This window comes from Zonotrichia leucophrys, chromosome Z, assembly GCF_028769735.1.
Source record: "Zonotrichia leucophrys gambelii isolate GWCS_2022_RI chromosome Z, RI_Zleu_2.0, whole genome shotgun sequence".
Classification (NCBI taxonomy): Eukaryota; Metazoa; Chordata; class Aves; order Passeriformes; family Passerellidae; genus Zonotrichia; species Zonotrichia leucophrys.
This window is the reverse complement of record NC_088200.1, coordinates 54554952-54581929: the sequence shown is the minus strand read 5'-3', so window position 1 is coordinate 54581929 and position 26978 is coordinate 54554952. Positions and strand designations below refer to the sequence as shown.

General features: G+C 39.6%; 2 protein-coding genes across 2 annotated transcripts in view; both read left to right on the top strand.

The window, feature by feature from the left end:
* Positions 1-3684, top strand: part of ADAMTS19 (ADAM metallopeptidase with thrombospondin type 1 motif 19) — a 130897-nt gene extending 127213 nt beyond the window's left edge. The window contains exons 22-23 of the mRNA XM_064735615.1: positions 1321-1498; positions 3357-3684. Of these exons, the coding sequence (XP_064591685.1) occupies positions 1321-1498; positions 3357-3508 (330 nt within the window). The 3' untranslated portion in view covers positions 3509-3684. The remainder of the gene's footprint in view (positions 1-1320; positions 1499-3356) is intronic.
* Positions 3685-10245: 6561 nt separating this feature from the next.
* Positions 10246-25809, top strand: MINAR2 (membrane integral NOTCH2 associated receptor 2). Its single transcript, XM_064736789.1, has 5 exons — positions 10246-10410; positions 18117-18362; positions 19175-19337; positions 23312-23547; positions 25747-25809. The coding sequence occupies exons 1-5, from the start codon at positions 10246-10248 to the stop codon at positions 25807-25809; spliced, it is 873 nt and encodes a 290-aa protein (XP_064592859.1).
* Positions 25810-26978: the final 1169 nt, after the last annotated feature.

Sequence of the window (26978 nt, the reverse complement as noted above, 5' to 3'; positions counted from 1 at the left end):
TTATGAGTCCAAAAGACAGGCTTCTCCTATCTCTTGATGCACATATCTATTTTCCATTAAGCACATGTAAATCTTTCTTCCGGATAAGGGTTTAAATTGTCACTTAAACGCACATAGGTATGCAAACCAACAGGTAAAAACTTGTTTAGTGTTTCATATAGTCAAAGTTTATTCATCCTTTGAAGAAACCTGCACTTCTCCATCTTGAGACAGGATGGCTGGGAAATATTTTTCGTTATAGCACCTTCTTCTTGTCTTTCTTATTTCCATTTTTTTTTTCAGCTGCTTTTTGAAGCCTCTCAAGGAAATATATTTTGAATATTTATGTAATAAAAATTATTTAGAAAAACATTTTCAGCATTGCAGCCTGAGCTCTTACATTATTCATTACAAGAAACTGATTAGTATTTGAAGATGTTCTATACAGAAAATTTCTGTAAAACTTGAAATTTCTGGGTACTTGAGTTACCATTAGAGAAACCATTGAGAAACCATTAAAGGCTAGGATAAAATTCCAATATGTAATTTTAAAAAGATTTGTAGTGAAATCAACACCATGTGAGTCAAATGGACAGAAGAGTAATTAATGTCCTATGAAATTTTGTTCACAAAAAGTCAGAAAAGGCGAAAGCATATTTTGGTTTAGTTTTTTATGTATGTTTGTTTGAAATAGGTTTTGTAAGCATCTGTGCAGCCCTGTCCAAGTTTTTACTCTAATATATTATGTTAAATTAAAATTTTACCATTGTTAAAGAGCTCAGTTGTTTTATTTTCTTACTTCATTCTCTGTGGGAACAAGATGTCAAAATTAATTAAAGGCCAGGCATCATGTCTCACTCTGTGTGTTCTATTTGTGAGACACGTGAAAACATGAAGATGTGGTACAAAGACAGGAGGCATAAACTATGCTCAGCAGAAAGAACACTTATGCTGTGGTTAATTAACTAGCTTTATTAAAAATTCTTCTCTCTGTGAATGGTTTTACCATCACTTTAACCTCTAATAAGAGTAAATTTGTATGTAGATACAAGACAGTAATATTTGCTTCCTCCAGGGCCATTGCTGTTTTTGAGTTTCATCACAGGCTCTACAAAATAAACTTGGACAGCAATAGGATGCTGAAGTGAGTCCTTCAATTAGTACTGTTAATTAATATGTGCTTTTAAAATGGATTTTCATTTAGCTAATGGAATACAATTCAGGAATCTTGGAATGCTGACATCTGAAGAAGCAGCCACTCACTTCATGTGGACTGGCATTTCATTTCATGATTTCTGGCTAAAATACCTTTCCAATGAATGTGTCTCCTGTGTGTTCCAGTGCTCTGTCACCTGTGGCAAAGGAATGCAGTCTCGAGTCATCCAGTGCATGCACAAGATCACGGGAAGGCATGGCAATGAATGCTTTTCTTCAGAAAAGCCTGCAGCCTACAGACCCTGTCATCTCCATCCCTGCAATGAGAAAATTAATGTTAATACAATAACATCACCCAGGTTAGGTAAGCAGTCAAAGATGACAAATGTCTTCTCAGATCTTTCTCTCCACACAGTTAACGATGATCCCAGTTTAGAAACAGAAGTCAGGAGATATTCAGGAGATTTAAATTCTACACAGAGACTGATCTTCCTTCAGGTTTTGAGTGTGTACATCAGAGACTGTAACTAAGAATGGTGAAGGGTTTTGTTATCCATGGAAGGACCTTATTATGAGCCTCTGATATTAAGGGAACAAAATGTCCCCTATGAAAATATATTTATATTAGAGACACTCTAAACATATATGCTTTTATACATATATATATGTATATATTCAATATATATATACTATTTATATATTTACCCAATTTTATCAAATCTTTCTAAAGTAAGAAAATACCTTATTTTCTGTTAAAAAATGTTGTGTCACAGAGTCAAGTGAATTGGAGTCACACAAAAAATACAGTGTCAATTAAAATTTGACTTATTGGGAAGTGATAAAAAAAAGGGCTATGTTGTCACACGAAATCACAGAAAAACTAGGTTGGAAGAGACCTTCAAGAGGATCAAGTCCAACCCATGCCCTAAATACCATAACTAAACCATGGCACCAAGTGCCATATTCAGTCTTTTTTTGAACACATCCTGGGATGGTCATTCTACCACCTCCACAGGCAGGCCATTCCAGTAATTTATCACTCTTTCTGTACAAAATTTCTTCCTAATACCCAACCTATATTTCCCTTGGTGCAGCTTGAGACTGTGTCCTCTGGTTCTGTCAGCTGCTGCCTGGAGAAAGACACCAACCCCCATCTGACCACAGCCACCTTTCAGGGAGTTGTAGAGAGTGATAAGGTCACCCCGAGTCTCCTTTTCTCCAGGCTAAACAGCCCCAGCCCCCTCAGCCATTCCTCACAGCCCTTGTGTTCCCAGCCCCTCACCAGCCTCGTTGCCTCCTCTGGACATGCTCAAGTGTCTCAAGGTCCTTCCCAAACTGAGGGGCCCAGAACTGGACACAGCACTCGAGATGAGGCCTCACCAGCGCCAGTACAGGGGCAGAATGACCTCCCTGCTCCTGCTGGCCACACTGTCCTCATGGCATGGATTATTTAGGACTGATCCTAGTAATCTACAAGTCAATGCCATCCAGCATGGAGTCAGAATCCAATCCAGTAGAAACCTTAACATCTCTGAAATACATAATGCAATGCTTCTCTTCAATATACTGATAATTTTGGCCTCCAGTTCCATTCATATCACGCAGTAGAGAATTGGGGGGTAGGGCTAGTGAAAGCTGATGGGGATTGTGCCACCAGCACTTTTACAAATTTATACTCTTTTAGCAGAGATTAACTCAAATCTGAGATTGAGTTCTTTATTCAGTGTTTGTGATGTGTTCTACAATATCTTGTTCTTGAGTCCTGTTTTTCACTGGGTTCCCATTTTAATTCCATGTATGTACTATGTACTACATGTGCAAGTACTTGATATATGTAACTAAATGTGAAGAGTTCCAACTTCAGTAACACAGTCCTTCTGTAATAAACTGTGTAAGGAGGCTTTCATAAGTAAAGCAAGGCAGAAAGATGAGCTCCACTTAGTCATGAGAAGATAGTTGCATGACATTAAACTAATTAAGTTTGATGCAACTTAATCCAATGTGTAAATAAAGCTGGCCTTAAAATTTTTTGATATTGAATATATTAACAATAGGATGACAAGGGGAATTCCTTCTTTTGTTAAATATCTACATCTATGACCCTTTCTCTTCCCCAGACACACTTCTTATGTCCTTGTCTCTTTTGGTATGTGATTCTTCCCTAGTAAAGGCAACAGGAATGTATATTTGATTTTGCTGTTGTTGTTTCACTTTTTTTTCAGCTGCTTTGACCTTCAAATGCCTAGGAGACCAGTGGCCTGTATACTGCAGAGTGATAAGAGAGAAGAACCTCTGTCAAGACATGAGGTGGTATCAGCGATGCTGTGAGACATGCAGGGACTTTTATGCGCAAAAAATGCAACATAAGAGCTGACCTCTGTCAGGCTGGCTGGCTCTCAGCTCTTTGCAATCTAATTATTTATAAACACACACACACACCCCCACACAGGTTTTTTCAGACCAAATATTATCAGATGGCATATAATTTAATCAAATTAATTTATTTTTGCCTGCCATTCATCCTTAATGGTTTTGGTTAAACAGCTAACATGTTTTATCTTCTGACATTTTCATAATTAATTTTTATATGAACACTTTTGGATACATTTATCAGAATTTTTAAAAAATAGTAACTAGTATTTTAAATGTTTATTTTCAGTAAGATCATCTGTTGCAAAAAAGAGGTCATGCTATCTTGAATTTATTTTAATTTAGCTGAATAGTTTTGCTGTATATGGAAATAAAGTTCTTTTAAATTTTATTATATTTTTGGCATTTGGAGTCAGAATGAGCTTGTGTTTTTTGCAACAGATGTGAAAGTGAACAAGCTAACATTATTAAACAGGTTATTACAGAATGTATTGTGAAATTAGTTCATTTGATTTAGAAACATACTGAAGGGGATATTCTACTGTAACTTATATTATAAACAAGAAAATTAAAATAGCTAAGTAGAGATTTTGATCATTCTCATGGACACATACTTGAACACAAGTATTAAATCAATGAAACACTGTAGAGATTTACACTGAATCACTGTTGCACTGTTTGAGGTAGTGTAGAGAAATGCAGTCCTAGAACTTGTACCATCCTATGAATCCACGTCTGTAGTGTTTTAACATGTCACTTAATTTTTTGAAGTTTTGAAACAAAAAACCCATGTCCCTCTATACCTTTGTGTGTCCTTTTGCAGATTTACAAATGGAAGAGTCCTTTCTCCTGCCACTTGTATGGATTAATCTGTTAAACATTCTCAGTTCTCTGTTGATAATTTAGAAAATAGCTTTGTAATACTACTTTAGTTTTATCTTTGACTAATGAAAAAGTCTTTATAAAAATTAAATGTTTTACAGTTTTGTAAAACATTATGAAACAGCTAAGATTTTCCTTATGAGAAAATACTGTACATGATTCACATGATTTTTACATTTTCAATAAAAAGTAAAGCTCCTTTTGCTATTTGAATTTTTCTTTTTTTGTGTTTCTGGGTCTGGTAGATTAATCCATCGAGCCCCGCATCGCAGCAGGTACAGCTACAGTACAAGTGCCTTCTGCCTCTTGGCTTAGGCACCACTCTGCAGCTGCAGACAGACATGGTCCTCTGTGAGCCTCAATATATATCCATGGAAAGCTGAGAATAACAGGGTAACATTCTGTGGAGAGGCAGGTATTTATCTCAGGTGTGTCCTGCAACTGCTGAACTTGGCAAGTGAACAGCAGTGGGTCTTCTGCCCTCATTTTGTGATGGAAGTGTTTATGTACTTAAAATATGTAGGAGAGCAAGTCCTGAAGGCAAGACAGCTGGAGAAATAAGCCAAAAAGGTATATTTTCTACTCAAAGCAAAAAGTGAATGCAGCTTTATTTAAGTGAATGTTGCTTTTCCTTCTGTGCAGAGCCTAGTGTGTAGATGTGATACACAGTTTCCACAGATGGATAACCACAGATACCCACAGACAATAAACTGAGGCCCCCAGTCAGGACTGTGATTCTGTCCAGGAAGAATACTTAGATGCAGTCTTAGCTACCATTGAAATCAACATCTGTGTTTCAAATCGCTGCACTATCAAAATCTTTAGTTTGGCATCTTACTGCTCTGCACTTGAAAACTCCAACTCTAATGAGGTGCTAGTGTATGATTTTAAATAAAATACCTTCTGGTTTAGAAAAGTAAAAAAAGAAAGAAAAATAATGTTGACATCATGGAATGTTATATTTTGTATAACAAAAAAGTTTCAATGCATAGAAAATTCAGTTGCTTTGGGGCATAATTCCTTGAAGTCACAGAAGCGCATTTGAAAGTCTAATAGAATTATTGTAGTTGGCAGGCAAAAGAAGCAATTTTTATTTTAAGTTTTTCTCATACTTAGCAACAGATCTTGGTTATACTCCCGCACTCACTTGAATCACAATTGAAAATCAAGCAAAAGAAAAGATGCCTCCAGACTAGGAGCCAGCCAGTGGTATCATCTTCACAATTCTAAATGTTTATCCTCTGCTGATTTTGAATATTTCATTAACAAGAGTGTCATCTTAATGACAAAATTTAAGAAGTGGATTTTGACTCTGGCTCTAGCTGTCAAAAACAAATCAGTGACTTCTGCTGAAATCATCCTCCCATCACCTCTATAAGAAGATCATAAAAAGGAAGTACTTTTCATTGAGAGTCAGGGATGGAAAATTGTGGTTTAAAATGACTTTTTTAAAAAAATGTAATGAGTGAAATCAAGATAAGATATTATTAGATGTTGTATTCTGATCAGGATGTTATAGTGAAATCAGGATGTTATAGTGCTGATAAGTCTGGTTCTGATTCCTTTAGAAACTGTAGTACAAAAATACTAGTTAAATGTGTGTGAATCATTTTGAAGCAGTTTTGTGTCTAAATAGCAAATATACGTCTGAATTTTAAAGCAAGTTCATTTTACTGCAAGTTCATTTTATTGATTTAGATCCTATCAACATTCAGAGGAGCAGTACAGACTGAAATACTCTTTTGGTCAGAAAATTATAAGAACATTCTGAAAATGTGCCCAGGCTATGGCTTGAGCCACAGCATGCCATGAGGAGGGCAGGCATGTGCCAGTTTTCCATAGACCTGGGTGGCAGCAGGCAGCCCTTTCCAGCTGTGTTCAGGCAAACCATAGCCTTATCGACTTATGCAGGCATAAACAGTCCAGAGTTTACTCTTTTCTGTTTTATTTTGCAGTTGTTCTTTCTTCTTCGAGGACAATCCCTCTGCATTAGTACGTTTTCCTTACAGCCTGATGAATATGTAACATTTCAACAAATGAGTGTCAAATCAATCAAGTTCAGCTGGCATGTAAAGGTGAAATTCACTCTTGGCTCCTACGGGCTAGAGCAGGCCTCTCTGCTAATTAAATACCACTTAAACCCTGCTTTGTCGGATTAAGTGGGACTTAAGTGGTACATAGGGATTGTGCTAGTCTGGTGCACAGCAGGTTTACTTCCTGCTCCCACTGGTCAGCTGGAGTAGTGATCGAAAGTTACAACAGCTACCACTTCTCATAACTCTCTTAAAGAAATACCTGAATTTTAATAGCATTGTCATTTATTCTGAAGGAAATTGCTGCTTTGTTCTGGAGGAAGTGGGTTACATTTTGGGTTGTTTCAGGTTTTTTCCATTCAGTTTTCATTATCTTCTTTAGTGACAGAAAACCAGCCATTTGCATATTCAAAAAATACACTAAAAATAGAAAGCTTGCCTGCATCATGAGACCAAGAGAGGCCCTAAAACCTAACAGATCAATTATAAAAAGAAAATTTAAAGCACTCAGAAAGAATTTAAAGATATTTGTAAAAAAGATGTGCAAACCAATAGAAAGGGAACTTGAAATACATCCAAAGCAGGAAGCTGAAAAAGGAGACGGTGGGACCATCTGATAACACAACTGTGAAAGGGACACTCAGGAGTGATAAAGTGGCGAAAGAGAAGTTTAGTGAATTACTTGTGTTGACTTTTCCAGATGAAAAGTTGCAAGGTTCCTTATAGCAGAGATGTCAGAGAAATTGGATCAAGGTGAAGGAAATGTACAGGAAAGTAAGACTAAATAAATATGTTCAATGCAAACAGTATCTAGGGTTGCAGTCACCTGAGATTATGGGAAGAACACAACTAGGAAATTGGTATCAGAGCCACATGCTCTGATTGCAAAGAGTCAGTCTGCCAGCCTGGCAGACTGATGTGTAATTCCTGCCTGTGGAAAAGGCAACCCCTTGAGCTACAGATTGCCATAATAGCCAATGAAAATAATAAGAACCCTGAGCACCTGGATAAGCGTGTTCTCTTGGGTAAGAGTCAGCATGGCTTCAGTTGTGAATGGAACAAAAAGGAACTGCTGGACACAAAAATCTCTGTTCACCATTACAGGTTATTCAAGAAACTGCATTCACACAGGACTACAGGAGCAGTCTTTATGGATTGAAAGGTGATTAAAGGATTGGAAGCAAAATTATCATCTTTCAGGATGGAGAGAAGTCAGCAGTATGGTTCCCTAAGGAGTTAGGGGTTTTGACATTTTCATCAGTGGCATGTGGAAGAGCAAAAACGTAGTTCTCTGTCTAGGCAGGTGCCATAAAGCTCTTCTGGTTAACTCCTGCCTCAGTTGTAAAGAAACAAAAAACTGAGAGATTGGTCAAGACATTAACTGAAAAATTTTGATATAGGTATATGTCAAGTATTATAGCTATAAAAATAGCCTGAACCATTCCTATGAGACACTGAATTTGCAACTGGCAGTCACAGAAGTGAAGTTACTAGCCCTGTGAGAGTTACTACTGCTATGAGAATAGTGGGAAAAAAAGCCACAGTAACTGATGGATGTTTTCAGAAAGAAAGATATATTTTTTCCCATTTTTGGAACTGGTGTAACCAGAACATGAGCATTGTATTCATTTATGGTTGCTGTATTCTAATGAACAATGCAGTGGAATTAGAATGTAACACATTGAAAATAAATTAGCAAGAAGATAGGCTAGGTGGCGTACAAGATGAGATTTAAAATGTTGATAATTCAGATTGAAAAGAAAGAGACTGAAATAACTATAGTTCAAACAATCCTGAAGGTGATGGATAAGCTGTATGGGGAGCTCTTCTTAAAACTCTGCAGTACTACTAGAAGGGCACTATAGGGCTAATATGGAAATTAATTTAAAAGACATAAAAGTAGGCAGTTTAGGCAGATGGTCATGAGGTTCTGAATCTTGCTTCTGGTGGAGGTCCTCTCAGAAGAATTGAAAAACAGGCATTTTTATTGACAGTTTATAAATAGATAATAAAAAGCCTGGAAAAGAGGTACTTCAGCACAAAAAAAAAAAAAAAAGTGTGGTTTCTGAGGGAGTAAAAGAATGAACGGCAGAAAGTAGCAGGGTGTACACTGACTGCCTAAACAGCATCTTGTTCTTGTCCTTTTCAAAAAAAATGGTAGATCCTGGGATTGGAGAGGTCTGACTTAATAAGATACCTTTATGTTCTTATGTCAGATGGATTACTGTTAGTATGTAAACTCACACAGACTCACACATCTTACGCAACAGTAGCACAGACAAGCCCTGTGTTTCTAGAGATGCTGGAAAGTCTATGTTTTAAAAGTCTTGGTTGCATATACCCATGTATTTTAGAACACAAATTATTACTCTTTTCGTTATTACTGCGGAGGGAAAAACTGAGAACTATGTGCCATGGTAAGTCCAAAACAGCAGCTTCATGGTAATACCTAGGGTACACTGGAAACTTGTATTAGTGTTTCAGGGGTTCATTAAACTGGGGAGGCATAGTTGTAAAGGTAGCACCAGGTTCCCCAAAAGCATGCACATCCACTCAGAAACACAGTCACTACTGTTTCTTTTGTGGCTGCTCACAGATACTTATTTGAGCACCTACTTGAAAGGTGCCATATTAATAATTTTAAACAGATATGCTTTAAAATAATCTCCAATAATTACATACAAGGAAACATCATGAGCTTTTAAAGTAAATAACAGGTTTTACTTACATGTATATCCAACTATCAATTTTTACTTTAGTATTTAAAAAATGTTTTCCTATTTTTATTTTGTTTCTATATTTCAGCTATTTTTTGTGTGGTAAATAGATTCTTTTGATTCTGTGGTCTAAGTACAGAGGTAAATTTTTTGTGATGCCCTAGTTCTCAGCACAAATTTGATTCAAAAAAGGTTTTCCTGGATTTCAAGCAATGACCTTATCCTCTGTAGCAATTTCATCCAAATGAAACATATCCTGGAAAAACATACGTATTTTAAGAAAAGGTTAAAATAAGAATGAGGAGGCTACTTTTGCTAGTCATACATGGAGGCCATAATGAGAAGGGCAATTTCATTAGCTGAAAGTCAAAAGGACTTAAGACTCATAAAATGATGATGAAAATATCAAATCTCAGAATAAAATAATAAAAGTGATGGGACTGAGGCCATACCATTCAAGTCAGTTACAGTGAATTTTTCTATGCATTTTAATGGGAGCAGAATCAATTCCCTGAAAACTTCTGTTATCAATTACTTGAAACAATCTAATATTTCCCAGGGTCAAGAAGAATTTACTGTGAAAGAAATCCTTGACCCTAAAAAAAGTTCATGTTATAGCTGTTGTGGTGAATGGTACCAACCCACACACCACAATGGAGCCTCTTGGTACTGCTGCAGAAAAGGAAGACTTGCTTTGACGGGAAGCTGCTTCTAATTTTCTCAGGGGAAAAAATGTTACTTTGAAGTATTGTAGGCTTGACATTTTTGGCAGATAACTTGAGGAAGTGCTGGTATGCATTTAAGTGTCTTATGCATCTACTCACTGGTACTCAGTTAGTTTTAATGAGCACATATGTATCTATCAAAATAGACCTTGAACCCAAAAACTTAAGCCAGGCACTTAGACAAGTGTCCTGTCTTTTCTGCCACTTCTAAACAATCTTTTATCATTGGTAGATGATATAAGTGAGCCTGATACCAAGCAGGGGTCAGATACAGTTTCAGGAAACTGTCGTATCCTTCTTCACGTCATTAATAATAGAAAGAGCATGCACAGCCAGGAAGCAGAAGCTGGGGCTGTTTTCATTATTAGTCTACAGCACAGAAACATGGACCTCTCCGTTTTGCCAAACAACAACCATCCTGATAAATTCCTGCAACTGGAGGTTAAATCTTTAGTGAAAAACTCTGCCTTTTTACCAGCCAACTGGGCAAAATTCCCAGAAGCAGCTTTACCTGGAGTGCAGCGGTGGCACAACAGGATCTATTTACAGGTAAGGTCTAAAAGAGGCTGACATGTTCCTGATTTTTCTACCTTGTTTTAAGGATCAGGAGAAAAATTACATGATGGTGACAGTTCAGCTGTAGTTCAGCTTCCTGCATCTCTTAATCCGCATGGTTAATATTCCTGTGTATTTTCCAATGGACATCAGCAAGGATCAGGCTCCATGAGAAGGGGAACTTTCTTCAGGGGAGGGTCCACTGACATTTTTCAGTGTATTAGGATTTCTACTGCTCTTTGTAACATTTTCATTGCATTTTCCAGAAAGTCTACTGAAGTCAAATACCACTTATTTGTACTAAAGTTGTGCGTGAAATATGCTCTCTGAAGTGAGAAAAGCCCCAGATTTAAAACTGAAAGTGAAGTTATATCCCTTAAACTTGACAAAAAGGCACATTAGAGGGACTTGCTACAAATGTATATATCTACATAGTTCACCATAACTTCCTTTTTATTTTCCTTATTTTTTTTTCCCTCATTGAACTTTGCCTTCCCAGTATACTGAAAGACAACTGTTGAAAGTGGGAAACATGCTGACTGCATTAATCCAGGTTATTATATAGTGGTAGCAGCAGTTTCTGGGTAAAAATGTAAATGTGCACTGCCTAGCAGAGGCCCTGGAGCTGGCGGAGGAGAAGTTCATGTCTGGATCAGCAGCAGTACAGCTGCATCAGCTCACACCCCTCTGGGCCCCACTTGCTGCTCCACAGCGCTCCTTCCCTGCTGCCCAGGGAGCCCCTCGCCTTTCCCCACCCCTAGCATGAGCAAAAGCTCCAAGGTCTGGTTCTCGTCAAGGGATGGAGACATACAGAAGTGGTTGGGGGTGAGGGGAGTGATGGAGAAGGGCCTACATTCTCAGGATCCTTAGTGTGGGGATCTGATTCCCCAGGGAAATGAGGACGAAGAGCCAAAAAAGCTTGAACCTGGGGGAAGGGAGGAAAGTGATGCTGAAAGTCTCCCACAGCTACTTCTTGTTGCGCTTCTCCCTTTTCAGACATTCCTCCCCATCAGCTCTCTAAACCCCCTTTGCTCCCTCTCAGAGTCCATTCCAGTCTTCTTCCGACTGCGAAAGTCGTCCCCCTGTGATACCTGCTTCCATCCTCCCCCCATTATATCCACTTCCATGCTCCCCCCTTACCCCCCCTATCTTCTCCCCTGCCCCAGACACCCTTCCCTGTGCCTACTCCACCGCCTCCAGCCGCTCTGTTCGTGTTGTATAATCTCTGCTGGCGGCTCCCCAAGGAGAGCTGGGGCGGGGAACACGCGGCCGCCCGTAGCGTCCCATGCAAACAGCCCGAACCGAGGGACGGAGCCTGAAGGATCCCGAACTACAGGGGATGGTGCAATGCTGGCCTCACCCCCTCCCCCCGTCCAAGCCCCTCTTTTATGCAGGAGGGAGGCAGCCACACACAGAGCCTCCGCAGCAGCAGGGATCCTTCTCCCCATTGTTGTCAATCAGGACGCGCTGTCACCGAGCCAGGGCTGCAGAGCTGCGGGAGGATTAAAAATGTGTCGGGAGCCCCGTGCTTTTTGACTTGCGCTCTGCTTTTTTGCCACCAGCGAGAAGGTTTTCCTGGAACTCTGTGTCCCAGCCCGGGATGGCTGTTACAAAGGAAATGTCTGTACTCACCATGACTCCAAAAATGGAGTTTGCAAAGTGGTATTATTTTATAAGTGTTAAACCTAGGATACAATCTAAACCTTTTAGTGTAGTCATTAGAGAATTCAAACTGTTGCGATAAAATTCATTGTGCCATTCTCTCTCCCTTACGAGCTTGCCTTCTTTTTCTCCTTTTCCTGACAATCAAATAAAGAAAAAAGTACTGATGAGTTCCAGACATTAGAAGAAACACGATGGCACAGTGGAGAACTAATGGTGCAGGAATAACATATTTCACTTTAAGATGAGAAAGACAATAGTGTTAAGGGTTAGTTAATTCAGAAATGGAAAAAGGGGGGGATGGGAGGAGGAGAGAGAGAATTAATTTCTGAATATGTGCATGATCTAAAGATTCCTAAAGTCATTAAACCTTGAGAGTAGCCTAAATTCCCTCTTTAGAAGTTAATATTCTCTAAAGAAACTAATGCTACTCAGGTCTCCCTATGCAAAGTGACTGCACGGTGGTATGTTTGTGGTCTCTTCCAAACGTTTATTATGACTGAAGTGCTTATGTGTTTTCTCCACCTTTAGGTTTTAAAATTTGTTTCCATTATAAAAAGCAGCTTCATGTAGTGACAGAAAACTGCTGGTCTTTCTCCTCACTTTCCTCTTTGGTATCAGGCAAACTGAACAGCTTCTCCATTTAGCATGTACTTTCATCATCTACTTTGACTAAAACAAACCATAAAGCCGTCCTGGAATTTTGGCCCTTCCTTGTGAAAAGCAGCATAAAAAGCACAGACTTTCTCCAGCAAATGTATCACTGCTGACCGCATTCTGCTCATACTGACAATTTCCAGTCCTGCTGGACTCTCTGCCCCACAATATGTTTTAATGCCCAGCACACACCAGATGATTAATCCTCCATATCTGTTTCTCATGCATGTCTTCCCTGTAGTCAACCTGGTAGTTTTCTGCAATTCTCTGACTTCTCTTTCTTGTTTATATTTCCTGTTTCTCCCCCCTATTTTTGGAAGACAACAGAGAGCATTCAGTCTTAGCAGCATGCTACTTCTTGGCATGATGGTTTTTGGCCTTACATATGAGTTAATGCCTGTGTCCTGTCCTTGCTTGTTTCTCAGTATACGAGGACAAGAGAGTTTTTAAAAATATGTAAGTTAGGTGCCGGGTTAGAATCACTTCTTTGTCCCCTGGCTCATACATGCATTACATATTTCCACTCTCTCCCTTATTCTTCCCTAGACATCTGCAACTGGCCACAATAAGAGCCAGCTGCAAGGTTTGCAGGAGCTTTGGTCTGTACAAAAGTTTTTATATAATGCTCTCACAGCCCTGCAGAGCTGCATTGCCAATGACAGATAAAACATCTTTTTAAACTAAAAAATTCTCTAGAAGTAGTAGTCTTAATAATGCACAATTTAAATAGTCCATATGAATATTCACTTATGTCTAAATATTCCTGTCACTTTGGCAGAAGTGTTTGTAACCATCTACTGCTCTCTTTCCTGCCCATGTCTGGTGGATTTTCAGTTTTGCAGTACCTGAGGCTGCCTTAATGTCTCTGACAAGGAATCCAGATCTCCTTTATTTCCTTCCTTGAGAAAAGTTTCATATCTAGAATCATAGAAAGGTTTGAGTTGGAAGGGGCCTCACAGGTCATCTGGTGCCAACTCCACTGCCATATGGAGAGACGTCTTCCCCTTGAGCAGGTGTCTCCAAAGCCCCAGTCAGGCTGGCTTTGAACACAGTCAGGGATGGGGCCTTCACAACTTCTCTGCGCAACCTGTTCAAGTGTCTCACCATCCTCACAAAGAATGGCATCCTTATAGCTAATCTAAATTGGTCCTCTTCCAGTTTAAAGCCATTTCCCTTGTCCCATTTCTGTAAAAATTCTCTCTCCAGCTTTCTTGTCATACATCTGTATGATGGGTGTAGAAGGGTGCTACATGGTCTCTCTGTAGCCTTCTCTTTCCCAGGCTGAACAACCCCAGCTCACACAAATAGGAGAGTTGTTTCAACCCTCTGATCATTGCAGCCTCGTCTGAACCTGTTTAGGCTTCTTAGGAGCCCTTGATGTGACTGTCTGCCCTTACTGTCTTTCTTATCTCCTTATGCCGCTTTAGTTAATCCTTACCTTCCCAACTGCTTTTCCATTGCATTTCCTATGAGATGTGATTTGTTGAACGAAGCTCTCAAGTGCTAATATTCTTCATAATGAAAGAGCTTGTAATTTTCCAAATGTCTAGCAATACCTGTACAGTTGATACACCTACCAGAGGGATTCTTAGCTACACCCTAGAAGTTGTTTGCCTTTAAAATATTTCTCTACATCAGATAAACACCCTTATGAGTGCAGGGAGGGTCCTCCACAATATCTTACAAGGTTTTTGCACAACAGAGGATTATATTTTTAAACAGACTACTCTCAAATATAATGACCACCCTTCAAGTCCTTGTCATTAGGATTGAGAAGGCTGTTATGAAACAAATCCTGTACTATTTGGTGGCTGTAAGTTTCTGTAGGACTGCCTTGGTTAAAACTTCTAGTTGTAGCAGCCCATCAACAGCATTTCTCACTTCCTCTAAGCATCATTGCTAACATCAAGTGGAAACTGGGGCTGGCCATTGGAACAGAGGAACTGGTTCTGTCTGGAGGGAAAGAAAGTCTTGAGTTCCAGGAAGAATATTTCCTTGATTTTTTATCTGTCTCTTTGTTGTCTTCTTTCAGGTGGATGGGCTTTAAACCAAGGTCTAGCCTTAACTGTTGATGTCCTGGGTTTTGTGGGTGATACCTCATATCACAGGCTGAGAAAATAATGGTTTGGCTCTTGGGTTGTTCAGTGCTATTAACAATAGAAGTGGGAACAGAAGGATGAAGTCAAGATAAAAATGAAATAAAAGTATTTCCTAGTAATAAAGACTAAAATATAATTCTAGTTATGTGTATTGTAAGGTATGCATAAAATAATCAGCAAGAAAAAAACATGGAGTAGGCACATGTTGACTCAGTAATGGAACTAACATCAACCCTCTATAGATCTCTGGGCTTTGCACAGAGTACTAGTACTTGCATGTGACAGCTCTCTGGGTCTGTCAAAGAGGAACATACTCTTCTCAGTGAAAAACAAGTTATTAACCAGTTATAACAGTGTTCTTGCTCATGAGCTATACGTAGATCAAACACAGTTATGTGTTTGCAGAGTTGAGTGCTTTTCACCTTGTTAAATAAGTATTTCACAAACTTGAAATACTTTCATCTACAATTTTCAGTGTTCTCCATAACTACTGCTTCTTTGAGTATTCACTATCCATTCCTTCCATTCAGTAAGTAATAACATAAATTGCCTTTGATTTGTTCTGTCCAGTCTCATTCACATTGTCTTCCTATATTCAGTGTATATAGCATGAATTCTGTAATTGATATTGATACCTAAATTTGCAATACTTTTCTCTTTCTTTGAACATTTGCTGCATGAGTCAGAGTCTGTGACAAAGGTTGGGAATTGTTTTGAATCTTAAAAGAAAATGTAAAAAGGTAGCTTTTGCAACAATTAATACTAGCAAGTATATTTTGGTTATCTAATCTTATGTTTCTCTGCTTCTAGAAATGCATATGTTTAATGCAAGATTTTTCATATTTCTTTGTATGATATCTTAGTCTTAAAACTTTTGGGGTTTGTGTGTGATTCCAGCTTCTGTCCTTACTTTTCCCTAACTAGTCTGTAGGACATATCTACCACAGAAATTTTACAATCAAACATCTGCTGTACTCAAGTACATTCTCCCAATTAACTTGTCACTTCAATGTCTGTTCTCTAAAATTTCTGCCAACTATATCTTACCCCAAATTCTGGTCCAGCTTTCATGATAAAACCTGGTTGCCCCTCCCAATAAATTCCCTCTCTATATCAGCTCCAAGCCACCACACTCCCCTCATGCCCATGAAAAGAAAGGTACTTCAGACAGTAGGGGAAAAAATGTTGCTACAAAGCGCTGTTTTTATAAACAAATTTTTGCATTGTGCCATCTATTCCAAGTTTTGGAGAATTTTATGGAAAACAGCTTTAAAAATTACTGTCAAGTCACATTCTTCTCACAACATTTTAGCCTAGGGAGACCAATCAACCCCCGGTAAGACAGTTAGCATTCTTCAACAAAATGTTCTCCAAGTTCAACTATTTAGCAAGCCTGAGGGAAGAGTCATTAGAGTCAATGACAAATCTTAACTAAGAAATAAAGTAAATAAAATAAAATGCAGTCAGAAAAAAAAGGCAGTTCAAAACACCAGCTCAGCTGAAATCTGGCCAGTACAGCCCAGAGGGCTTCAGTGCCAGCTGTTACTGCAATGCAGAGAGTAATATTATCAGGGGATGTGTGGAGGCTTAGGAACAACATGTGGAAATTATGAACCAACAGAAGGATGGGACGTCGCTGAGGATCCACCCGCCTACTAATGGCAATTATTGATGAGAAACATGCTTAGTCACTTCTGCAGGATTTAGTGATAGGAATGCCAGCATGATGCTTCCTCCTAAAGTCTGCCTGCCTCAGAGTAATGTATAGGAATCTATACATGCACACATTAAGTCATTAAGCAGGTGATGGCACACAGGAGCTGATTTCCACTGAAAATGGATCCACCAGCCCAAAAAGTGGGCAGAAAATTACTCAAGGAGAAGAAGCCAACAGTTTGCTATCATCTTAGGAACCTTCACTGACTTGATGAGGTGTCCAAGCAGTTCCCAAAGCCAGTGTGCAGGAGGTCAGATGCCCCGAGCTCCCACCAGAAAGGTGGAAGGAGAAGCAGAACATGTCCCTAGCACTTTTGCAGTTGAAGCCCATCCAGCCTGGGGTGCCTTAACGTTTGGAGATCTCAGTAAAAGTGAAAAATTCAGGGAAAGTCATCCTTAGATGGAAGTAAGTTTCTCAGGACCTGTCTTCTTTATTGGCTGTTTACTCTGTGCACTTTACCTTATGGGCATTTTGCAGCAGGTGCTTTGTGATTTCTGAGAGCAGGAGAGAGGTGGGGATTGCCCCGTCCCAGCATACCTGACACAGAACCACTGGATTAGGCCAAGGCTCCCCTTGACTCAACATAAAGTTCCTAAGAATAAAACTACTTGTGAGGAGGGATTAATATGCTCTGTGTTGGTTCCAAAATCCTAAGAAATGGGAGAGGTGTTAGTGTAAGACAAAGGCTTTGGAAAAAGCAGGTCTCTTAGGTAGCTGACACACTGTGGTACCACAGATAAGTACCAGGTTAATTGAAAGTCTTGGGGACAGAAAGTTGGGACAAATCTTGAATAGCTTGGAATAGAGAGTCTGATTGCATTCCTCCAGGCAATTACAGATTGAAAAGTATCATAACTACTATTTTACAGAACCCTGAAGAGGCCCTTAGTGCCATTTTAAGAGGCACCTTGTGATTTCTCAAAAAATATTATCCCACCAGGGCTGTTATTCTTCTTCCTCTCTTGACACCCACATGTTCTAAAACGTCTTGTTTAACAGCTTTTGTTATTGGGAGAATGCTCAGAAATTTAATTTCCTCAGTTGAATGAAGAGCCTCTTCAACATCCTGACACTCTTGATCTGACATTCAAGAGTGTGAACAGAACTGTATAACTGTCTCACCCCTGCTATCAGAGATGCATTTCCAGTTGAGGTTTTCACTTACACACCATTGCCCTGTGATCATTCTGCTTTGTCCTTACATCTTTGCTCCTGCATCATACTCCATGGCTTCCTCCAGAACTATAATGTTCTACTGCAGCTCTCCATAGCACTGTTTCACTGAAGCAGAGGTCTTCTTACAGCAGGCATTGTAATGTCAGTTCACATTTGCAAAAGAACTTAATGTACAGATTGTACCCACCTGCTTTCCCCAGAAGGAAGAAATCTGTCCAGAGTGAGCAGTCAGGCTCCCTTGCTGTAGAAGTTTGCCAGAGGGAGAAAAATTGTTGCATGCTCAGTTTTAAAATGATTCTGTTATATTACAAGTGATAATTCTGGAAGGGGGCCTGTATTGTAGGAAATGCAAATGAAAGCCAGGTTCTGATCTAACTTGTGTCTTACAGAGAGAAAAGAAAACTGTCACTGAGCTGCCAGGCTTAGACTTGAACAGGGTTGGTCAAGAAATCATAGACAAATCACTGGGGAAACACATTACTCCCATCACCCTGAAATCCACAATCAAGAGCAACCCACTGTACAGTGATATTCATGTGGATGATGACTGGGAGGAGAAGAAAAAGACCCCTTCCTGGACTGTGCAAGACTATGACAGACAGTCACTGCACTCTAACTTGGCCAGCCACATAAAGGTAATTGGCTGCTGTGCTGAGTTTGAGCAAGTGAATTGGTGTGAGTTGTGTGGTGCGTGCATAAACCACTGTGCAGCCCTCTTGATCTTTAGGTGGGATTACAGAAGTAAATATGGAGGTATTTTCTGGAACAGACATGACACTAACAGGAGTGTGATCAGGAAAGAAGTCCACATATCTAGCGAGATTCCAGGAATTTAAATTTTACAGTACATGACATCTGATGAGAGAAACTCTTAAACCACAACGTTGTGTAACTCAGCTCCCCTGCTTACATAGGGAAGAGATACAAATGTGGCACTTAAATACTATATAGTCACTTTATAACTGTTTGTAGCAAAATTCTGTTGTCAAATTACATCTCTTTTTCAGCCTCATCCACACCATACAAGTTCCTGCCTCCCTATGGGTTGGCACAAATCACTTCTAGGATTACTTTAGTTTTGGTTTGGTTTGGGGTTTTTTTGCTGTTCCATTTCTTTGAAAAGGGAGTCAGAACTGTATTTTACAGCATGGCATCTTTTCTTGAGAAGACAACATGGTTTGTTCTGGGTTTTTAAATGCATTTCAATGGCTGGTGTCCTACTTTTGGTTCCTGGATGAAAAGTGTGGTTTTAATTTTCCCCAGTGGAACATTTGCAGCATCTGGAAAGTAGCACAACCTACATTCAAGTGAAAGTGTCTTGCATATGTGTTGTGATATCTTAAATTCATTAATCAGTGTCTGATGATAGCCAAAATACTTCTGGGTATGTTCTAATGACTTTGTGTGTAAAAGAGAAACTGATTTAATTTTCTGATTTTTCTTCTAGGAAAATCCTAATGATCTACAGTTCTGGATGGGGGATATTTATACTCCTGGGTATGATACCTTGTTAAAAAAGAAGGAGCGAGAAAAAAAACATTCAAAATATTGCCGAATCATTCTGCTCATGATACTAGCCATTTGCATTCTAATTACTGTAATCACACTTAGTATTTTACTTACTTAACTTAGCCAAATGATGGTGAATTTTTTTAATAAATATTTTTATTAAATTATTTCCTTCTCTGGTTTTATTTGAATTCAATTTTTTTTGGTCACAAACCAAACTTTTCTGGCTCTTGTCACTTCTTCAAAATATTCCTGTACAGCACAGGGAATTGACCCTGAAAATAGAAAAATATTCTGTGCATGCCTGAAAGTCTCCTTACAGGTATAATTTAAAAAGAAAACTGTATTCTATCTTTTTTAGTGCCTTTTTTAGTCTAGTGATTTAAGTCAGTATGTGTGGTATGTTACATATAGAGAACCAGCTATTTGGTTTTATTTGTTCTAATAAACACCTACTACACTCCTTGTCTTTTTATGATACATATTTTTAGAATATAGAAAGCATTATAAAGCATTATTCAAGATATCCCAAAGAATTATAAAACAAACATTAACACATTACTTAGTCACTGAATGCATTGCTGCAATGTTGGAGCACATAGTAAATGTCAGCCTAAACACATAAATATTTTCTTACACTTTTCAGAGAAGAAAAACAGAAAATATATCACTGTGTTTCTATAAAAAAATTCCATAAACTGTGACAAAGTTCTTCCATCACTAGTTCATATTCTTTCAATATATTTCTGTCATCCCAAACATGGAGAGACAATATTTATTTTCAATAAAATCTGTGGAGTACAAGGGTATGAACTGGAATTAACACACCTTAAAATATTAAAGTTATGTAACCAGGCCATGAAAAAGAATATCTGTAAATTAAAGGAATAAAATAAAATGTTTAGAGCGCTTAGACCATTAAGTTAATATACCTCAGAACAATTCAGAGGAATCAAAACATGAGATAAAATTACAAAAGAAAAAGAGAGTGAATAGGGAGGCAAGAACTTCAAGTAATTATTTCCTTTCTGAAAAGGAAATTCTCTGTGTGCTGCAAACCCTTTATACCCCTGTGTTTGGTATTAAGGAGCTACGAATACTGTTGAGATATTTCGCTTTTGGAAGAGAATCCCACAGGTACACATAATCTGGAAAGTTGAGATTATACCAGGTCTGCTTCTTATCCCACAAAAAATGCTTTGGATTAGTCAGGAATAGAACTAAGGTAGAAGGTTTGTACTGTGTCTTCTGAACTCTAGGAAGTGCCCTACCTACAGCAGGTTTACAGTGCCTTAACTCATGTCAAGATGAATTCATCTTCAGACAAGTGTATTTCATTCCTTCCTTCTCATCTAGTTCATGATTGATTCTTTTGTGTGTTGTAACTTCTTGGACCTGCTCTAGCTTGTACTATAACCAGTTTGAAGATTCGGCTTAAAAAAAAATCAAGCTAAAAAATCTTAGTGCTTTAATCGGATGTGCAGACAACAGTAAAAGAGTAGTAGCATTTAAATGCACGTGCATAAAATTAGTATCCCTGTTACAAAATTGTACATTGCTGTAAATATACAAGGGAACTCAGCCTCCTGCCTTGCTGCAGTTTCAGCGCAGATGGGGATTCTTGTCTGAAAGATCAGGCCCGTTCAGCTTACAAAAGTAAGAACTTGGGAGTATTTTACAAGACTAATAGCTGACATTATGAAGTAACTACTAACATTAAACCAACAATACTTGACTTTTTTCCAGCCCAAGTACATTTGCTTTAAGTGCATTGCATATAATGCAGAGACGTACTTTTGTAAATTATTGAGGCCTGCAGGCTGGAAGCCTAAAAGCAAAGAGCTCTGTAATTTCCAGGAAAACCGCCAATAATGCGAGTTTCTCAACTACATTACTCTGTGAGGGCTTAGCTGAAAGGATAAAGCCGTTTTCTCCACGAGCTGACTACGGGCTGTTTTAGTCCGATTTCAGTGCTGTCACCTAGCGGAGAGCCAGCAAAGAGGAAAAACGTGTCAGGCGCGAAGATGCCGCTTGGAACATTTTTTTTTTTTTTTAAAGAATGTCATGTTTCTCTTGGATGTGGGGGAAGGGCTGCTCGATTTTTTGCGATCCTCAGGCATGGCCTGGGATGCGGGTTCCTCTGGTGACCCCTCGCGGCGGAGAGCGGCGGGCGGAGGGACCCGCGGATACTGCTGTTCCCGGGAAGGGAAGGGAAGGGAAGGGAAGGGAAGGGAAGGGAAGGGAAGGGAAGGGAAGGGAAGGGAAGGGAAGGGAAGGGAAGGGAAGGGAAGGGAAGGGAAGGGAAGGGAAGGGAAGGGAAGGGAAGGGAAGGGAAGGGAAGGGAAGGGAAGGGAAGGGAAGGGAAGGGAAGGGAAGGGAAGGGAAGGGAAGGGAAGGGAAGGGAAGGGAAGGGGAAGGGAAGGGAAGGGAAGGGAAGGGAAGGGAAGGGAAGGGAAGGGAAGGGAAGGGAAGGGAAGGGAAGGGAAGGGAAGGGAAGGGAAGGGAAGGGAAGGGAAGGGAAGGGAAGGGAAGGGAAGGGAAGGGAAGGGAAGGGAAGGGAAGGGAAGGGAAGGGAAGGGAAGGGAAGGCTCCTTCGTGCCCTGCGGGAGCGTCTATCTGCCCGTGAAGGAAGGGGCTTGCTGCTGCGCCCCTCGGGGAGCGCTGGCATGGGAAGAGCCGATTGTCTGCGTAAACGCGAGCTGTGCTGCTGGTAATGGAAAATAAACAACACTCGGATACTTTGAGAGGAACCAACCAGCTCAACAGACTGAGAGACAAAGACTTTTCATCAGAGGAGAGTGGTGGAACCTCGGGATCCTTTGTACCATGTGCTAACTCCAAAACCAGTAAATTAGACACTCTTCCTTTAACCATTTGATGCAGTGTTGCTTTACTTATCCTGTAGGAAAAAAAATTTATTTGGTTGATAGACATCGCTGTGTATTGTTTCGTTTGTCATGTGAGTTTTTTGCTTTTGTTGGTTTGGGTAATTTAGGATTCTTTTAATTCATTAATGACGGAGACTGAAAAAGACACGTCATCACACGACATTCATAATAAAGGTATTGGTGGTTAGAGAACAGAATATTTAGTATATTCCAAAAATGCTTAAAACACTATAAGAAGAGGAGGCTCAGGGGGACCTTGTTGCTGTCTACAACTACATGAAAAGAAGTTGGAGCCATGTAGATGTCTGCCTGTTTTCCCAGGTAGGAAGAGGAAATGGCCTCAAGTTGTGCCAGGGAAGGTTAGGAATGGATATTATAAAAAAATCCTTCACTGAAATGGTTGTCATACATAGGAATAGGTTGCCCAGAGAAGTGATGGAGTCATCACCTATGGAAGTGCAAAAGAAACATATGGACATGGTTTTGTGGTCATTACGATGGTGCTGGTTTAAGAGCTGGCACTGATATCTATTAGAGATGTTTTCCAACCTTAATCATTATATGACTCCACAAATGAAACAAGTCTTACTGGAAACTTACTACTAGGTAAGTTTCCAGTAAGTATTCTCTGTGATTTACATTCATTGGTCTCTTCCTACCCTGAAAGCATGCTTACACACATAATTTCATACTTCACAGAATCATAGAATATGCTGAATTGGAAGGGGCCCATCAGGATCATCAAGTCCAACTCCTGGCCCTGCACAGGACACCCCAAGAATCTCACCATGCGCCTAAGAGCATTGTCTAAATGCTTCATGAACTCTCTCAGGCTTGGTGCTGTGACCAACCCCCTGGGGAGACTATTCCAGGGCATGACCACTCCCTGGGTGAAAAACCTTTTCCTGGCATCCAACCTAAACCTCCCCTCACTCAGCTTCATTCCATTTCTTCAAGTCCTGTCACTGGTCACAAGAGTGAAGGGATTGGTTCCTGTTCCTCTGTTTCGCCCTGTTGGATGTTGAAAGCCTCAGTGAGGTCTCCCCTCAGTCTCCTCCAGGCTGAACAGACCAAAGGACCCCAGCCACTCCTCACACCGCTTCCCCTCCAGACCCTTCACCATCCTCACAGCCCTCCTTCAGACACTCTCCAATAGCTCAATAACTTTTTTATATTGTGGCATCCAGAACAGCCCCCAGCACTCGAGGTGAGGCTGCCTCAGTGCAGATCAGAACAGGACAATCGCCTCCCTTGCCTGGATGCTGATGCTGAGCCTGATGCACCCCAGGCAGAGCTGGCCCTCCTGGCTGCCGGGGCACTGCTGGCTCATGATCAACTTCTCCTTAACAAGGACCTCAATGTCCCCTTCCTGCAGCCCTCCAGAAAACTGAACTTCAACAGGACTTTAAACAGGTGCTTAAAGGTAGGAAAGAAGTCAAGTTTTCAGGAGAACATAAACAATCTTGGTCTGATTTTTAATTTTTTTATTCCAGTAGTAATCAACTAAAATAGCAGCAAAGACTCTTACGTAGTCAGTGAAACTTCTTAACATACAAGTTGATACATCAATATCTTACCACCACCTCTAAAAAGATGTAGGACAATGATATAACTGTGGTAGAATACTACCTTTTGCTGGCAAAACTGGCATTTGCAGTAACATGCAGTAACTGCAGGAATTTGCTCTTATAAACTGCACAGCAGCAACCTGGAAACAAATGAGAGTTCTGCAGATTGTGCCCACTTATAATTGCACTGTCAATTACCGTATTTGGCAAGTGATTTTAGAGAAATTACCTATTCTTCAGTAAATAAGGATTAGCTTTTTAAACTACCTAATTGAATGAAATTGTTATATGGCTTTCAGTACAACTACTCTCCCAAATCACTAGAACATATTGGAAGACTCTGCTGAGGAAATTCTTAGCCTTTCTCTTCCTTTGCTTCATTCTTCTCATCCCAAAAGTGTCCAGAAATATGCAACTAAGTTCTCATTTTATTTGGTTTTGGCCTGTAAAGTTGCTGAAAACAGAGTTCTGCATGGTTCTGGCAGTTCAACAGGCACAATTTGGGAAAATTACAGCTACCACTCTCCTTCAGTAAAGCACAGACCTGGTCCATGAAAAGATCTCACAGGGCTTGTTGCTTTAGCAGGGTACATATTTTCATCTTCCAGCCTAATTTTTTTTCCTTTCAATGCACCTATTACAGAAGGCAAGGTCTATAACAAAAAACCGGGTAGGGAAAGATACACTTTTGAGTTTGCCATGAGTAAAATTAGCTGGACACATCAGGATTTGTAAAAGAAAGAAGCAATGTAAGTTGTGAGTTGCAATATACTATAAATATCTCTGGGTAGGGCAAAAGTTACTCCTTTAATTATGGTATTTTTGTGTGTGAATGGTAAATGAATAACAGCAGAATCTGTGTAGATGCTGTGTATCTCTTCTATCTATCACTGAAAGATCAGGAAGGTCTACCACAAACTTCCCTACCCAGGTGCCAGTGATTAGTTCAGAGATATTTTGAAGCAGATCAGACTGCTGAATACACTCCAAGGATCTATTCCATGTGGTTATGCTCCTGTAAGTTGAGTCATTCACTGAAATACAAGTTTATGAGGGATCTAGTCAGCCATCAGACAGGCATCCAGCACGACAAATGCAATACTTCTGTCAACTATTTTCTCTTGCGTTTTTTTACTGGTTAGAATATCCATCTAAATTTGAAGGTTAGAGTAGCGGTTACACTTCTTTAGCAAGTAACAGGTGTAAGATAAAGTGTATCATCTCTTTGTAGCACAAGATAAATTTCAAAAGTTTTTAGCGCCTAGTGTTTTAAGAGGATTACACTTTTTGATTTAACAACGCTACTTCTTCCTATATAGCTTCTTTTGTGAAAAGTGCCTTTAGAACTATCTACTTAAAAAAAAAATATTCTTTTCCTAATTAGTCTTTGTGGATGAATAAGCACAGAAATTTCTGTGAATTGATAGTTCTGCTTGGGTCTGCATGGCCATAACCTGCTTATTTGTGTACATGTTTATTTGCATTCTGGAGAAATCCATTACTGAACGCAGGAAAGACTCTTCTGTCTGCGAGATCCTGCTTAAATTGAAAAGCTTTCTCTGTTCCAACTCTTATTTCCCATGCTATTGGTTTGGACTCAAGGCACTGCTACACCCCTCTTCAGGTGCATGGGGTACCTACATATATTCATAGGAATGTGACATGTGCCATGGTTCAAATAATTTCTCAGCAACCTGGTGGCACTGCAAACTCAGAGCTATAAGTCAAGTTTGATAGGCCTGTGCCCACTTACAGTCCATGATCTGAAAGGAGGACAACAGAAAAATGGTAGAGAACAATAAATTTCTTCATGTAATATTCATCTCTAAGTCCATGAATCTAAATCTGTATAAGATTTAACTTGCAAGATTTGGGATTTGTGGGAGCATTGCCCCCTTCCCTCCTCTTCTCTCCAAAAAACCCACATTCTTTGCAGATTTCTGCTGAAGAACAGATGTGGTTCAACCTTGAGCTGAGGTGGAGTTTGAACGAACAAGTGCTTTAGGTAAGCAGCTTTTGACTGCTTTATCCCTCTTGATTTCCTGCTTTTGTAGCTGTCTCTTAGTGAGTTTCTCCCTGGGAGCAGCCAGTCTGGTGGTGGTGGCAGTGCATCCTGACAGGCAACTCTCCTCCTTGTAGCAGTGATCTTGATATGGCGAAATGCTGATCATGAGACATTGAATCCAAGAAAATCCAGAATATCCTGTTACCAATTACATATTGTTAAGGGTTCTTTTCCCTCACCAGAGTTATTGTAAGTCATCTAGTTGTGGAAAAAATGCTGGATCCTCTCTCCTTTGATATATTACATTCTATTAAGGCAACCCAGCAACAAAAATCCTGTACACAATTATATTTTCAATGCATTATTGTGACCAGTTGGCTGGCAATTTTTAGGCTGAGAGAGAAGAATGGTTAATTCATAGCAGCATGACTAGCTATGTCACTTTGATGAAAACACACAGATCCTGAGTTGGTGTGCATTATTTTTTCCATCCATGTATTTAGCTTCACAGACAACCCAGTATATGAACCAGCCTTCCTGAAGAGAGCTTGTTTCTCTCTGGGGTTTCGTCTGTGCTGATTGTGCTCTTTTTGGAAATTCTCCAATAAGCCACTCTCAGCTCAGAAATCAATTTGCAGCAGCTGCTGTAGTAAATTGAAACTCTTGTAGCTGTAAGTGGGTTCATCTATGGGAATTCTTCTTGCCTGTGGTAAGGTCAGTCTTCTTGGAGGAAGCATTGTGGAGTTAAGGCAGAAGGCAGAAAGTTTTATGGCAGCACAGTTATTGTTCAATACACAGCACAAATCTACTGAGTGTTGGGCTTATTTGCTTCAAATTTGGCAGACTGTTGTTTTTAATACCTGTGGGTGTGTGTGCCTGTTCAGCCTTTAAAGTTGCTTTTCTCTAGGCACAACTCAATTCTGAAAACACAGACATAAGCATGCATTCTAAAGCAGTTTTTGTTGTTGTTGGTGGTGGTGGTGTTGTTCAGCTGTTTGGGCCTCCCTTTTAAAAATCTTGTTTCTTTCTCAGAAGGAAGTGATAAAGATAATGAAAATAAGAAGGGATGATTTTGTTGTGGGAGATGCCTGCTTTTGTTCAAAGACTGAGTCCTCTTTTCTACACTCACACATGCATTTTTTTATTTTCTGAACTGTGAGAATGATAATGTTTTAAAACTGCTTGGGACATAAAATAATGTGGATACAGAAGCCATTAGTAAATAATGTTCTGTGTGCTGGTGAAATGCTAAAGGAGAGACTGTGTGCCTCATGAAAGTAG

Bases quoted from the DNA above. Each gene is read 5' to 3' on its own strand.
- MINAR2 (XM_064736789.1), top strand. From the start codon at position 10,246: ATGGACCTCTCCGTTTTGCCAAACAACAACCATCCTGATAAATTCCTG. The intron at 10,411-18,116 runs GTAAGGTCTAAA...TGTGTCTTACAG, and splicing joins ACAACAGGATCTATTTACAG to AGAGAAAAGAAAACTGTCAC. The intron at 18,363-19,174 runs GTAATTGGCTGC...TTTTTCTTCTAG, and splicing joins ACTTGGCCAGCCACATAAAG to GAAAATCCTAATGATCTACA.